The sequence below is a fragment of the Aspergillus chevalieri genome, chromosome 3 (assembly GCF_016861735.1).
Source record: "Aspergillus chevalieri M1 DNA, chromosome 3, nearly complete sequence".
NCBI classification, from domain to species: Eukaryota; Fungi; Ascomycota; class Eurotiomycetes; order Eurotiales; family Aspergillaceae; genus Aspergillus; species Aspergillus chevalieri.
This window is the reverse complement of record NC_057364.1, coordinates 591,625-607,489: the sequence shown is the minus strand read 5'-3', so window position 1 is coordinate 607,489 and position 15,865 is coordinate 591,625. Positions and strand designations below refer to the sequence as shown.

The 15,865-nt window shown below is 48.2% G+C and overlaps 3 protein-coding genes across 3 annotated transcripts; 2 read left to right on the top strand and 1 right to left on the bottom strand.

Annotated features, from left to right (window-relative positions):
* Window positions 1–365: 365 nt before the first annotated feature.
* cch1 (calcium channel protein CCH1) lies at window positions 366–6,807 on the top strand (the record flags this gene model as incomplete). The annotated part of the gene is made up of 2 exons (XM_043276802.1): window positions 366–5,765; window positions 5,815–6,807. 2 exons carry the CDS (start codon window positions 366–368, stop codon window positions 6,805–6,807), a joined length of 6,393 nt encoding a protein of 2,130 aa, XP_043134744.1.
* A 953-nt stretch (window positions 6,808–7,760) lies between these two features.
* Window positions 7,761–8,420, top strand: ACHE_30208A (uncharacterized protein; the record flags this gene model as incomplete). Its single annotated transcript, XM_043276801.1, has 1 exon — window positions 7,761–8,420. One exon carries the CDS (start codon window positions 7,761–7,763, stop codon window positions 8,418–8,420), a length of 660 nt encoding a protein of 219 aa, XP_043134743.1.
* Window positions 8,421–8,866: 446 nt separating this feature from the next.
* On the bottom strand, window positions 8,867–10,704 carry clrD (histone-lysine N-methyltransferase Clr4; the record flags this gene model as incomplete). Its single annotated transcript, XM_043276800.1, has 3 exons — window positions 8,867–9,363; window positions 9,430–10,465; window positions 10,666–10,704. The coding sequence occupies 3 exons, from the start codon at window positions 10,702–10,704 to the stop codon at window positions 8,867–8,869; spliced, it is 1,572 nt and encodes a 523-aa protein (XP_043134742.1).
* Between the last annotated feature and the right edge of the window lie 5,161 nt (window positions 10,705–15,865).

The window sequence follows — 15,865 nt, the reverse complement described above, 5'->3', positions numbered from 1 at the left end:
AGTCAAGCGCCCCCCCCAAAAAGATCGGTGATTGGATTGTATTTGATTACGGCCGGTCGAGGAATTATAGTCTTTCCTTGCACCGCCGGGCCTCTTCTCTTCCATTAATTCTCTTGTCTTGCTTTCATTTTTCTGCTGTTGTATGCCTTTTTCTTTTCTTTTTCTTTTTTCCCAGAGTCTAGAACTGGAAGGAGGTAAGTGACCACGGTTGCCGCCGAGGAACGCCAATTCGCTCCAGTTCCCTAACGCTCTTTACTACACTCACAGAAATTGCCTGTATCCCCCCGAGATACATCTGACTTCTTCCACATTTGGCGACAACCTGCGATGTCTGCGATCCGGATGACACCTTGATTGAGCCCACGATGGCGTCGAATAGCCACGACCGCGGTAATCCTGACGACGATGGTCCTCCGCAGCAGTCCATCCCCCTTCAGAACCTCTCGCGGCCGGCGGAAATCCCCCTAGCAGAAGATCGTGGTGTTGGGCGCAGGGGCAGCGTGGGGAGCAGATTTTCTCCGAGACGATCTCTTCGAAGACCATCATCGTCGCGGAACTATGAGAGAGTCGCAGAAGATTCTCCGATTGAACCATCGGCGGCAGCGACGAACCAACGCTCTTACCCTCTCCACGAAGAAGATGAAACGTCAATTGAAGACCCTGCGGCATTCGCCTTTGCGTCTGTCGGTCTCAGTTTCGGCGACCCTCAGCCTCAGCCTGAACGGCGCAGTCGGGACGACGGCGGGTCCGATTTCGATAGCATACCGCTAGGCCCCTACGGCTACAATGACCCCGACTACTACTTCTCTCCTACCGATACGCGCGAGGATGAAGCTCCGTTGACGGACCAGAGGAATATTCAGCCAATAAGCGGGGTTCGCGGTTCTTCGGATGGCGCCCCAGATGACCGGAGCAATCTGCACAATGTTCACTTTGCGACCAGTCGTACGCAGTCGGCGCGATTGGGTGATGACCTACCACACTTGGAGAACGGTTTGGGCCCAAGAGGCCGCGGCAGCAGCGGTCCTACAGAGCGGTCGCGATCTTTGTCCCCGTCAGCTTCGGGATCTGCCTTGCAACGAGCGAGTTCGATGATGAAGAATATGTCGCAGCGTGTAGTCAACTTGAGCAACGAGCCGGAAGTCGTCGAGCAATCAATACAGAGAGAAGAATCATACAAGAATGCGCGCTTGGATAAGCCACCAACACTGCCTTCTCTCGCGGACTATGCTCACGATGCACCGTCTAACAGCTCTCAATCCGGCAGACAAGCATCCAAGAACAAGCCCTCGCCGTATGCAACGTGGTGGAAGCATAGTAATCCGCTGAAAGGGAAATCGCTCGGAATCCTGGGACCGAACAACCCTATCCGGGTGCGCTTATGTGATGTGCTGGTCCATCCATTTACAGAGCCCTTCATTTTGTTGGTGATTGTGATCCAAATGATCCTTTTGACTATTGACTCAGCCAAGCCAGTGAAAGATGACCCTCGTCCTGATAATTGGGGGAAACGGACTCTTGATTACTGCTACTTTGTTATCTTCGTGATCTATACTCTTGAGCAAACAGCCAAAATACTGGTTTCGGGTCTCATAATTAACCCGGCTGAGTATAGTACTCTGGATCGCAGTCTCGGTTTCAAGGACGCGGTAATTGAGAAGGGCAAAAGTCTAATCACCCCACAACGGCAGTTCTCGATGAAGAAGACTTCGATGTTCCCAACCGAACCACAGGCTTCTATTATACGGACTTTCACGGGTGGCTTGGATAACCATGAAGTGGAAGAGTTGATCGACGATCCTCTTCAGAGACGACGTGTGAGACTCGCTCATCGTGCTTTCCTCCGTCATTCTTTTAACCGGCTTGATTTTGTCGCCGTGGCTGCATACTGGGTCTCCTTTGTCCTTCAAATCTTCGGAATCGAGTCTCGCCAGCAGCTGTATGTCTTCAGTATGCTGAGCTGTCTTCGACTGCTGCGTCTTCTATCGCTCACAAACGGTACTTCCGTTATCCTCCGGAGTCTCAAAAAAGCCGCACCCTTACTTGTTCACGTTGGTTTCCTCGTATCCTTTTTCTGGCTTCTTTTTGCCATTGTCGGTATTCAAAGTTTCAAATCAAGTCTACGGAGAACTTGTGTCTGGATAGGCCAAGACGGACAAAGCAACTATACTCAGGAGGAAAAGTTCTGTGGCGGCTACAAAGCCGCAAACGGGACGGATATGCCATGGATTGGAGGTGATGGAACGAATTCTGGCCCCAAGGGGTATATTTGCCCTATAGGCTCTATCTGCATTGAACAGGAGAATCCAAGCGGCGGTACTGTGAGCTTCGACAATATCGTGAACTCGTTAGAACTCATCTTTGTGATTATGAGCTCGAACACCTTCACAGATATCATGTACTATCTCGCGAACAGCGACTATCTTGCGGCTGCCCTTTTCTTCGCAGTCGGAATTGTGATTCTCAGTTTGTGGATGGTTAACCTCTTGGTGGCTGTGATTACCCATTCGTTTCAAGTAATTCGAGAAGAGAGCAAACGAAGTGCCTTTGCTGTCCAGAATATCGACGAGCCCGATAGGGAAGATGTATCTGCTCGCAAAGTTAGCAGCCTCAAGCGTCTTTATGACAAGACTGAGTGGTTTTGGGTTGTCGTCATCATCTTCGATCTTATAGTGCAGGCCCTCCGAAGTGCATCCATGGACCATGAACGAGAGGAATTCATCAATAACACCGAGCGTGTTGTCACCTTGGTCCTACTCCTTGAGATAATCCTACGTTTTGCGTCGGATTGGCGCAAATTTCACACAAAGAAGCGCAACTGGTTTGATCTGGCACTTGCAGTCATTACCTCGATCATTCAAATTCCTGCGATCCGAGACTCTGGCCGCCCATATGCCGCCCTCAGTCTCTTCCAGATTCTTCGGGTGTATCGTGTTGTTATGGCGTTCTCTATGACAAGGAACCTCATTATGGTTGTTTTCCGCAACGTCGTCGGTTTGTTCAACCTTATCGTCTTCGTGTTCCTGATAACGTACCTGGCTGCTCTCTTTGCGACGCAACTTTTCCGTGGTCAAATTGATAAAGATGATGTCGGTACTACAGCCTCGTTTTCTGATATCTATATTTCATTCTTGGGAATGTATCAGATTCTGTCGAGTGAAAATTGGACGGATATTCTGTACAGTGCAACTGAGAGCACGGCGAAGTTCCATACAGCCTGGATTTCTGCAACGTTCTTGATCATGTGGTTCATCCTGGCCAATTTCATCGTTTTGAATATGTTCATTGCTGTCATTCAAGAGAGCTTTGATGTTTCAGAAGACGAGAAACGTCTTCAGCAGGTGCGAGCATTTTTGGAGCAAAAACAGCTGAGTGGAGCCTCGCAGGGAAATCTGGCGCTTTCGAAAATATTCATGCTAGGAAGGAATTCGGAACGTTACAAAGATCCCTTAGACCACGGCCCAGCGGCTTTGGAATTGCTTCTGAAGGACGCTGTCGTACACGAGTTCTTAGACGACCAAACCAGCACGCCTGCTGGAGAAAGCGGCCGACGAGAAAGCGCTCCTCTTGATGCCATGGTGGAAGAGCCGGCGCAGCCGAGCTTCTTCTCGCGAATGTGGACACGGGTTACAAGTTCTATAATGCGCCGAGAGCCTAATCCATTCTATTCGAAGCTCCAACTTTCGCGAGCATACGAAGAACTGGATCCGAAAACAATGGCCCAGGAGGTTGTGACAGCCGCAGAGCGAAGAAAGCGAGCGCAACGAGACTATCTAGTGAATCATCCAAATTACAACAAGTCGCTGTTCCTTTTCAAGCCCAGTCACCCGGTCCGGAAATTCTGTCAGCGCATTGTTGGTCCCGGTCGTGGGCACCAGCGAGTCGAAGGCGTAAACCCCTACAAGCCAGTTTGGTATGCGTTTTCTGCATTCATCTACGCAGCGATTGTCGCCATGGTTCTTCTCGCGTGCTATACAACCCCGATCTATCAACGAAGATACTTCATTGATCCAAAGAAGGGGAAGTGGTTCGTGTACACGGATATGGCCTTTGCGATTCTGTTCACAGCAGAGGCGGTTATCAAGGTCATTGCGGATGGTTTCTTTTGGACACCTAATGCGTACTTTCGTGGGTCTTGGGGCTTCATTGATGGTGTTGTCTTGATTACTCTCTGGATCAATGTCGCCAGTTCATTGAATGAGGACTGGGGTGTTTCGAGGGCCATTGGGGCATTTAAGGCTCTGAGAGCGCTGAGGTTGTTGAACGTCAGTGATAGCGCCAAGGATACTTTCCATTCGGTGATTATTGTTGGGGGGTGGAAGGTCGTTTCCGCTGCTGCCGTCTCGATGAGTTTCTTGGTCCCATTCGCTATCTATGGGGTCAACCTTTTCAACGGTCAAATGGTCAAGTGCAATGACGATGAGTTCGTTGGGAATCTGGCAATGTGTGTTAATGAATTTAAGAATACACCTTCGAACTGGGAGATTCTGGCACCACGAGCGGCATCCAATCCATTTTTTGATTTCGACAATTTCGGTGATGCGCTTTTCATTCTGTTCCAGATTGTATCTCAAGAAGGCTGGGTTGACGTTCAAGAAAGTGCGATGGAAGTCACTGGGAAGGGTTACCAGCCGCAAGACGGGGCTGCACCGGAGAACGGGATGCTCTTTGTTGTGTTCAACTTGCTCGGAGCGGTCTTCGTCTTGACACTCTTTGTGTCTGTATTTATGCGCAACTACACGGAACAGACGGGAGTGGCCTTCCTGACGGCCGAGCAGCGTTCCTGGCTGGAACTACGGAAGCATCTACGACAAGTATCGCCGTCTAAGCGATCGTTCCAGAATGACCGCACAAAGAGCTGGCGAGCGTGGAGCTATCGCATTGCAGTCAAGAAGCATGGTCGGTGGGCGCGTTGCGTGACGACCATTCTGCTTCTGCATTTGGCCCTGCTAGTCTTGGAATTCTACCATGAGCCACCGATATGGGAGGTCATTCGACGAATCCTGTTCTTCTGCTTTACATTTTTTTACATTGCCAATCTCGTCATTCGGATGATTGGCCTTGGTTGGCACCGATTCAGCAGAAGTTCGTGGGATCTCTATGCAATGCTCGTTGTTCCTGGTACATTCATTACGACGATTCTGCAATTTGCCATGCAAGACAGCCATGCGATTGACGTTCTAGGCAAACTTTTTTTGGTAGCCATCACTCTAATGCTTATTCCACGGAATAACCAGCTCGACCAGCTCTTCAAGACGGCAGCTGCGAGTTTGACCGCGATCGGCAATCTCCTGGCCACATGGTTTGTACTGTTTCTTGCATTCGCGATCGCCATGAACCAAGCATTTGGACTCACCAAATTTGGTGATAAGGAGGACAACAATGTCAACTTCCGAGACATCCCACGGGCACTTGTTTTGCTGTTCCGGACGAGTTGTGGTGAGGGATGGAACGAGCTGATGGAGGATTTTGCGACGATGGAGCCGCCGCGGTGCACGTACAGCGAGGATTTCTTCGACGATGACTGCGGTAGTGCGGCATGGGCACGATCACTGTTCATTGCGTGGAACATTATCAGCATGTACATTTTCGTGTCGCTGTTTGTGTCGCTGATCTTTGAGAGTTTCTCGTATGTGTATCAGCGGAGTAGTGGGTTGTATGTGGTTAGTCGGGAGGAGATCCGGAGGTTTAAACATGCGTGGGCGACGTTTGATCCTGATGGGACTGGGTTTATCTCCAAGGAGCAGTTTCCGAGGTTACTTGGGGTAGGTTTCCTTCTTTTACTGCTTATGGATGGGGCGCTAACGATATCAGGAACTTTCGGGCGTCTTTGACATGCGTATTCATGATGGTGCATATACGATTGGACGCATTCTGGACAGATGTAGGGTTGATCCTCAAAATTCGCCCCTGGGCAACCGGAGAGTTGTGGATGGTGTGGACCTTGATGCACTATCGCGGATCCTCAGCCAAATGCCAGTCAAATCTGTCCAGGCCCGACGAGAGCGACTCAACACGTTCTACGAGGAGGTACTGGTATCCGCAGACGCGCAGCGTGGGATCTCATTCCACTCATGCCTGATGATTCTCGCGCATCACAACGTGATCAACGACAGCAAGAGTCTACGACTTGAAGAATTCCTCCGTCGTCGCGCTAGACTGCAGCGCGTGGAAGAGGCTGTGCAGCGCAATACAGTCGTCGGATTCTTCGACACGCTGTACTGGTCGCGTGAGTTCCGGCGCAAGGTCGACTCGAAGAAATCCGCGCGCATGAGTGGGGTGCCTCAATTCACAGTCCCGGAGATCTTCGTCGATGGTGAATATCACGATGGCAACCCTGACCAACCGGATCTCTCGCGCGATGTCTCAGACAACGTCAGCAGCGACAGCAACAACGAAGGCCGTACCGACGGCGACGAAGACACGCAGCCAATGCTCTCACCCACATTACCTAGAGGCGACACCATCCCGACAACCGGTACCGGTCGCCACAATCTCCCACGGATCGACACCGGCCTGGCAGGCCGCATGTCAGCCAGCAACTCGCCAGCGACAGAATGGTCGAGCATCAGTCCGTCACTGGTTACGGGACGGGGACGCGCCCACACGACATCCTCCTATGATCCGGCGCCGGATCCAAGCACAGAGGACACGGGATTAGACACGGAAACTGGAGGAGTTGAGCATTCGCGACAGCATAGCGCGATGAGCGTGAATGAGGTGATGCAGTCGTTGGGCAATTCAGCCTGGGGCGAGAGTATCCGGCGGAGTTTTACGCAGCGACGATCGGGAGATCGTGATAGTTGATCTACGTGGAAGGGGGAGTTGGAAATGGGGGAATGATTAATGGGACTATGATAATTGGTGACGAACCGTGGGATGTCTATTTTATTACCTTTAACCGGTTGTAGTCTGACGAGACCATTGCATAGCAGCGGCGTTTTTTGTATTTGATTTTTTTTAATGTTTTTTCAGTGTATATTGATGGTATCAATTGAATCTACAATGACCGAATGCAGAAGATCAGAAACGTCAAGTGTCGGGAACAGGCGTGCAGCATTCCAATGTCATCAGATTAAGAACTCGATCCGGAGAATGAGGGGAATAGTCCAACACCGGCTGTTTGAGACCGTATGCGGCGTTGCATTGACTTTGTTAGATTGAATCGGATTGATGTTTGCAGTATAAGTTCTCTCTAATAAAACGAAGGCTGGCCGCATCCGGCGTATTGAGGCTATACAAAAGACACGGTCCTTGCAGGCACTAAACTCTGTTTGTCGTGCCATTGTTATGGTATTGCTATTGTCATCGAGGCTATTATATTACAGGAACAGGAATATATAAACGGTGTTTGTTTCGTCTTGTTTCAATTTTTTTTTTTTGAGGGGAGCCACTGGGGGACCACTCACTAGTTAATTACTTACTGACTGCTAGCGTCGATCTCCCTCATTGCCATCACCATTTCAACTGTCGCTCTCTTCTTCTTACTCCCTCCCTCTCTCAATCTCACTCTCATTCTTTTATTATAATACAGTAGCAAGTCTGATAATATCTCACTCACTATCGAACCATATCACTTCCGATCGCATCGCTCGCGTTATCGACGCCGTCCACTCTCTCTATCAGCCTGTCAGCCTAGCCTAGTGCCACTGCCTGCCATCCGAGATTCGTCATATCAGCTCCCCCATAACAATCCAGACGAGTTTCGAATCGCATGAAATAAACATCGGATACGATACAACAACCATACACACAAACCCATGCACACCAAAACAACACTCCCCTCCCCCATGGGCCACCTCTCCCTCCACACCTCCTTCTCCTCCACCTCCTCCCCTCCTAATTCCGCCTCCTACGCCCGCAGCGACTGCTCAACCGTGAGCCCGCTGAGCTCAGCCACAACATCTCCCGCATCATCGCCTACGTCGCCATTCAGACGCCTGTGTCGACCGGCTTGGCTCCCTGCCAACTCCTCCCAACATGATAATAAAATCGATACTTCCCTAAACACCACCACCACAGAGGAGCGAAGTCGTAGCCGCAGCCAAAGCCCCTTCCGCCTGAATTTCAATCTCGCCAACCCTCTCCGCCGCCCGTCATCATCCCTGCTTTTCCTGCTTCGACGGCGCCCGTCAAAGATCGATCTGGCGCTTAGCGAGGAGCGCTCGCGATGCGATGAGGATGCTATTGAACGGCAGGGGTTGGGGTTGCTGGAGCCGAGGCCTGTTGATCCTGCTCCTACTGCACCTGCGTCTGCGGCCGTGGGGTTTTGTGATATGAGTGCAGGGGAACGAGGGGTTGGGCTGGGGTCGCGATCGTCGATGCAGAGTTTGAGCGCTGGGGTTTTGGCGCCGGCGACGCCTACGCAGCCGCGATTTGTTATGGGTGGGATTGAGGAGGTCTTGGCGGGGGAGGCTTGACCTTTCTCTGTGGATGTGGATGTGGATAATGATGGGTGGTTTCTTGATTTCAACATTACGATAACATGGGATGGGTTTGTTTGCTGGGTATGGGTACTTACTTGGGTGGATGGAGTTTGGTGCGTGTGTGATTTTATGTATTTCCGGAATACCAACTATGCAGAATACATTCATTCGTTTACTACGGAGTACAGAGTATGGTTGGAGGGAAGTAGATCAAGATAAATCTCCGATAAACTAGTGATTCGATCCATGGTTCGGCTATGATACACTGTATGTACACTCACTCCACACACAATACATAGTAGAAAGAAAAAAAAAAAAAAATGCTCGGGTATTAGAAATAAGGAAATAACCCAAATGCTCAAGAAAGAAATGACATTCCACCAAAGACCAATGGCATGCAATGCAATGACAACACCAGTAACCAAAAAAGAAAAAAAAAATCACTTCGTACCCTTTCGTTGATTAGGCCACAGCTGACCCCGACAATTCTTTTCCCCACACAAACACTTGACAGCACTCGGGTCAATCTTCTCCTTCCTACCTTTTCCATTAGCGGCATCACCCCTAGCCCCGGCCCCAGACACAGCAGCCCCAGGGTTATAATCAAACGTCAACTCCGTATGAGGCGGGATATCCCTGAGTGAGAAAAACGCGAGGTCGTAGAGCCTCTCGTCACCGTGCGTACGGGAGACAGGAAACATGCGACAGTTGGGATTGCACGAATGATTCATAAACCGAGCCGGCGAGCCCAGCTTCTGCCCGTCAACAACGTACATGTCGTCGTCGTCGATTAGGAAGTCCAGGCCAAACAGGTACGAGTGCTCGTGGGCGGAGGCAGCGAGGTCCTCGCGGACGTCGGCAGTTTTCTTGGTGATGACTTCGCCTAGGTAACAGTCGATGAATTGACCGCGGCGGATAGTGTCGGGAGAGCAAAGGCCTTTCTTTTATTAGCACACTTAATCAGTATAGATCTTGATAGGGGAAGGGGGGGAGGGGGGCATACCGAATCCACGATTCCCCGTATGAAAAATCTCCAGCCGCACGGTCCTTCCCTTCTGCACAACACTGTTCCAGCATTCCCCCCTACACCCGCACCGCGAACTACACTCGTAAATCATCGACGTGCGCTTCATGAAATCCGGCGCCAAAACCATCAACCCCGGCACATCCGCCGCAGCCCGATACGGGACGATCTTATCATCCGAATGCTCCTCCTCAGAAAGACAAGTACACTGGCGAGGATCACAGCCAGGCCCGCAATCACAACCCCCGTTGAACGACTCCGGCACAGGCGACACCCCCTTCCGGATCTTGTAAGCGTTGACAAATTCAAAGTTCGCAGCGAAGCCAGTTAGCATGCGCTGGTCGCCTCGTGCCAGCGTCACCGGCGGACCCTGGATTTTGGACAACTTCCGCAAGAACGACTTGGCTAGTTGCTGGTGGACTGTGGTTGTAGGCCGGACTGTCAGGATGGGGCTTGGGGCTAAGTGGCCGAGATCCAGGGGGAGAGTACCCCGATTTTCGCTGTTTACTTTGTTCTTCTTTTTGGTGGGGTAGGCGCCCTTTTGCGCGCGTTTCTCGTATGCGTCCGTTGGGTAGTATTTTTCAGAGAGACCGGTTAGTTTAGACGAAGTGTCGATGCGGGTCCATTCTGAGTTGAGGATTTCTTTCTTCAGTTGTCGTGAAGGCGAGGGGATCACGACGCTGATTGCTTTTTGGTGCTGGGTTTCCGGGATTGGGGTTGGGCCGGTTGATATTGAGTGTTTTGAGGGTTCTTGTCTTGGGGCTGGAGAGGGGTCTTTGGAGGCATTATTACTGCTGTTGCTGCTGTTATTGCTGGTATTGTTGTTGGTATTGTTGTGGTCATGGTTGGCTAGGCCATTAACCGCAGGCGAGAAACGGCGTGATGATGAGATGGATGAAGTGTCCTCAGAACCCCTTTCTTTTCTTTTTAATGGGTTCGAATAAGAGGAAGAGCGATGAATGAGGTTAGAAAAGAATGAGTGAATGGTGCTTCTGGGTTGAAGTTGTTGATGTTGCTATATCAGGTCAGCTGACTTGGCGCTAGTGGTGATAATGAGGGTGTAAACGCGGAAACGCGACGTCAAGTGGCAGAATCGGACAAGAGGTGGATTTCAGGGGATTTTAGGGAATGTTGTGGGACGGAGACGGAAATGCGCGGAAAGAATGTCTCTCGGGCCAGAGATCATTTATATAAAAGCTGTGCAGCATGACCTACCTCATCAGAGTCCGAGTCCCGCGTCAGATCGATTACCATCTTGCCTGCTTGGCCAGTTGAGCCAGACAGCCAGTGCAGCCACAAGAGTCCTGCCTGTCCTGGGTGTGGAGAGGTTCAGAAAAGCTACCAAGTTATCACTTCATACAGAAGATTCAATAAAGTAGTCAATAAGCCAAGATTCAATGATTCTCTAAGAGTCAAGACTAAGTCTCTGGGCTCAGGAGCAGGTATGGGCTGGGGATGAAGCTGGGGTTTCGTTGCCAAGGCGGCAGCTTAGTCAGTGCTGACTAAATTGATATCAGTCTCAGACAATGTGAATATGAATATGAGTAGAGTCAAAAATCAGTATGTTATATTCTCAAAACAAATAGAAAACATTCAGAATGTGACGGCCTGGTCACGTTGGCTGATTATCACGTGAGGTGTGGTTGTTTGCTTTATTGCTTTGTTGATAAATATGGCGTTACCTCCTTTCTTCCTTCCTGATGTTGATTATTCTCGTCGATAGCTACCTAGGTAGAACCCATGAGTTGGACGTTCCATCATCCTAGTAGAGCGCCGTGACATAATAATCAAACATCCTCCTTTTATACCTTAGGGAGAGAAATACCAAAGGCTTCTCCCTTTAAGGGATTCACTGGTGCCGCAGTTCGGGAGCTGGCCAGGCTATAACAGTGTCTCCATTCAAGTTTCCATCCTCAAGTTCATCCTCAAGTCAAGTCAAGCGCTGCTTCAGTTAAGTTTCTAGAGCTCAGGACTGAAACTTCTGTTGTTGGCATATTCAAGTTCAACTTTCAAGAAGTCCAGTGGTTGCGACTATGCTGGCACCCCTTCAAGTTCTCAAGACTTAAGTTTTTCAAGCTTCAAGCTCACGATCCCTTTCTTAAAGATCATGGACCCCTTTCAAGAACTCCGAAACGAATTTTCTTCTACGATCCGCGCCCTCCAGAATGAAATCGAATCCATCAAAAACGAACCCAAACCACTTCAACGACCAAAGCCATGCCTCCCTGATCCCGAGAAATTCAATGGCCAATCTTTGAAGTTTGATACCTGGCTTGCTTCGATGAAGGCTAAGCTTAGGATTGATGCTCCAGCTATTGGTGATGCAGTGGCTCAGTTCTACTACGTCTATCTGAATCTGGAAAGCAAAGTCCAAGCTCTAGTTCTTCCCCAGTTATCTTATGCAGAAGACACCAACACCTGGGATTACAACACCATCCTTGATCAACTATCTCTGGTTTATGACAACCCCAACAAGGTTCAAGAAGCTGAAGATCATCTACTAGTCCTAAAGCAGGATAGTGGTGAATCTGTGGCAGCCTACATCGCCAAGTTTGAGAGGATTCTTTATGAGGCAAAGGGCAAAGATTGGCCTGATGTCACCAAGATTTCAGCGTTCAGGAAAGGCCTCAATCCTACTCTCCGAGGACGTCTCAACCAGCAGTTGAATCTTCCAAAATCATACACTGATTTCCTTCGTGTGGTTCAACAATTGGGAAGTCATTCTTTCAGCTCAAATTCCACCAATGTTTCCCACTCTCAATCACACCAATCTGGCTCTCACACCAAGTTTGATCCTATGGACCTCAGCGTCATCAATATCAACTCCCTGTCAGCAGCGTCCACCTCCCTAGATGAAAGGAACAGACGACGACAACAAGGATCCTGTGTGAGATGTGGCTCCTCTGATCATTGGGTGAAGGATTGTTCCATGAAGGCACACAAGGAATCCAATAAAATATGGAACCAGCAGATGATTGCAAGGTTAGAGGCAAACCGTCTTGATGACCTTAATGATCTCGATGATTGATTTTTGGAGATGTTTGGACATGTTCACGTGTTTTTCTTTTTCAAGTGTCTCATGTATTGTTGCCTTCTCATGTTTTCTTACCTGTGGGTTGACCATGACATTGAGGACAATGCCTATTGAAGCCGGGGGGTAATGTGACGGCCTGGTCACGTTGGCTGATTATCACGTGAGGTGTGGTTGTTTGCTTTATTGCTTTGTTGATAAATATGGCGTTACCTCCTTTCTTCCTTCCTGATGTTGATTATTCTCGTCGATAGCTACCTAGGTAGAACCCATGAGTTGGACGTTCCATCATCCTAGTAGAGCGCCGTGACACAGAAAGCGCCTCGCAAGACTTGTAGGCAATCTGGCGCGCAGAATGAGGGTGTTGGAAGACAGTTCAGGGACTGAAAGTTGAGAAATCTGCTGGCAAATGTGTATAAAAAAAAAAGCCAAAAAAGATAGGAAAACATGTGAGAAACACGCTCAAACAAAACACTTTTTCCTTTGTCTTTTGCTGTGGACATAAGGGATTCGCTCTGGCCAATCAGAGTGCGTGTTTTCTGAACCACTTGTTTTTATGTATTTGACTCTTTTAAATGATTCTCCTGACTTTTTTTGAATCGATTACTGTAGTTTATACCAACTAATTCTGAGTGATTAGGGTACGGGTTGGCGATTGATTTGAACTAGTTCTTTTGATTGTCTCCTTAGACGTGGACGCTGGGCTGACTCAGCGGGCATATAAATAACGTATCCGGTAAGCGAGTCGGCCACACCTGTATTGCATATAAAATGGCAAATTTTAAGACCCCAATATCTTAACAACACCATGTCAAGAGCACCTAAAATCTAGAAAATAGAATTATATGATGGTACATATATAGATACTAAGCCTAGGACCTCGCAGAACTTTTGATTCCTTATATTACAGAGAACAGGCTTCAAATACAGTTGTATTTATAAATATACTGTATTTCAGGCCATAGAAAAAAAATTAAAAATTCTAAAAAATTATACAGAGCTTCTGTGGTGTGTATATAGTAGGCGGTTTGTATTATCAGCAGCATAAATAGGAATATGGGCTGAGATTTTGTGGTCTTAAAAAGTGCCATTTTATATGCAATACAGGTGTGGCCGACTCGGTTGCGTGGCCGACTCGCTTACCGGATACGTTAACTAATAATCCACTACCGATGATGATGATGTCTCCCATTGTATAGAGCATTTTCCGGTCTGAGACTATGCATGCTCCACCCACCCGATCTGTGTCTGATAGGATCTATAATTCTATATACATGTCATTTGCTCTGTCACAGGTCACATGGAAAGTTCTCACTTAGAGATGGCCAAGATGGGCAACAAGATGGGGCATTGTCTATGAAACCCTAACTAGGGCCTCAAAGACTAACATGTGGATGGCTAGAAATGTGGCAGCCTGGTCACATTTGCTGGCTGTCACATGAATGTCACAATCTGGCTTCTCTCGTATCGTACCTAGGTTCTAGTTAGTTGTATTTCGAGACTGGGCACTTACCCTAAGTGCCTCCCAAAGTAATCGTATGCTCAATGCCCCTCCGGGTCCGGTTCGTATGCGTCGATGGGTATATCACCCCCTCCAGGCTCCGTAAGATAATCAACAAGTAGAATCGGTAAAGGTAACGAATAGAGAAACAAGGCCAACCGAGTACATATACTGGGTTGTGTCATGGCTCAACGCCTCAGTAACTGGTATCGACAAACAATGCCATTCGAGCAAACAAAGAAAAGCTCTTAGCGAGGCCACACTGTCACGAGCTCGGAATAGTAGATAATAACGAACTGAGTTCCTATCTAGACTATTGTAGCCATCAACGAGAATATCGAATCTGAAGAGGAAAAGAAAAGAAAGAAGAGTCTATTTACACAAAGAAGTCTTATATATGGTTGTGTGTGGCCTCGCTAAGCAGCTGTTTGTCTCGATTGCTTTCATGGCATTGTTTGCCATGCTGACAATGAACGTCCATAAAGGCACTGAGCTGAGCCGTCACAACTGTGACAGTTCCGTTCAATATGAAGTTTATTGGTGAACTATCTGGTGAAATACTATCATGAGGAAGAAAAAGAAAGGATGCTGGGCCAGTTGTTGTCACAGAGCATGAGTGCTCGCTAAGTCACATGACATGTTTGATTCCTTTGTGTTGATTTCTTTGTTCTGTTTTAGGGCCAGAGCCCCTCGCACATTAAATAGTTTGACACTGGCAGGCACAGTGTTCTTTTCTTCTTTCCCCATGCTAGTATTTCGCCAGATAGTTCACCAATAAACTTCATATTGAACAGAACCGTCACATAGACTATCTAATGAAATTCTAACATAAGGAGAGAAAGGAAAGAGGCATGCTTGGGGGCAATGAGGTACCTAATGTGTGCAATAGGTTTAAGTGATGCTCAGTGAATGCCCTATGCCAAACAGGCTAAAGTAGTCAAACATGCTATATAGCTAGTGAGTGTTCACATTCCATGACAAAACCAATCAAAACAGCAATTCAAAAACGGTAAATAGCATGGAAATAATAAACAACTAATGTGACAGTGTCACAACCTGGCTTCTCTTGTATTGTACCTAGGATTCTAGTTAGTTGTATTTTGAGACAGGACACTTACCCTAAGTGTCTTCCAAGTATTCGTATGCTCAATGCCCATCCGGGTCCGGTTCAGTAAGTCGTATGCGTCGATGGGTATATCGCCCCCTTCAGGCTCCGTAAGATAATCAACAAGTAGAAACAGTAAAGGTAGTGAATAGAAAAACAAGGCCAACCGAGTACATATACTGGGTTGTTGGTTAAGTGCGGACGAGTCAGAAACTAGAAGGTGACCAATGCTTGATTAACTAGATTGATCGCGAAGAACTAAGCTAAGTACATGAATGAGCGTCCTTATATATCCTTTGGTCTGTATACCAGTTCATGTGCCATGGTGTATACTGTATACCATATACCATATACCATCCTGTATACCGTGTCGTATACCATATACCATATCACGTGACCCGTTCGGATATCAACTTGATCCCTGTTGCTTCCTGCATATCCATCATCAACCATTATCCAATAGTTCTTTCTTAACTCCCCGCGTCATCACGTGAGTCTGACACGACAAGGTCTGTAACAGACAGCTCAATGCCATACAAACAGCGCCAACATGTCAAACCATGCCATACAAGCAATTAGAACAAACAGTTGCTTAGTGTGACGGCTCAGCTCAGTGCCTTTATGGACGTTCATTGTCAGCATGGCAAACAATGCCATGAAAGCAATCGAGACAAACAGCTGCTTAGCGAGGCCACACACAACCATATATAAGGCTTCTTTGTGTAAATAGACTCTTCTTCCTTTTCTTTTCTTCTTCAGATTCGATATTCTCGTCGAT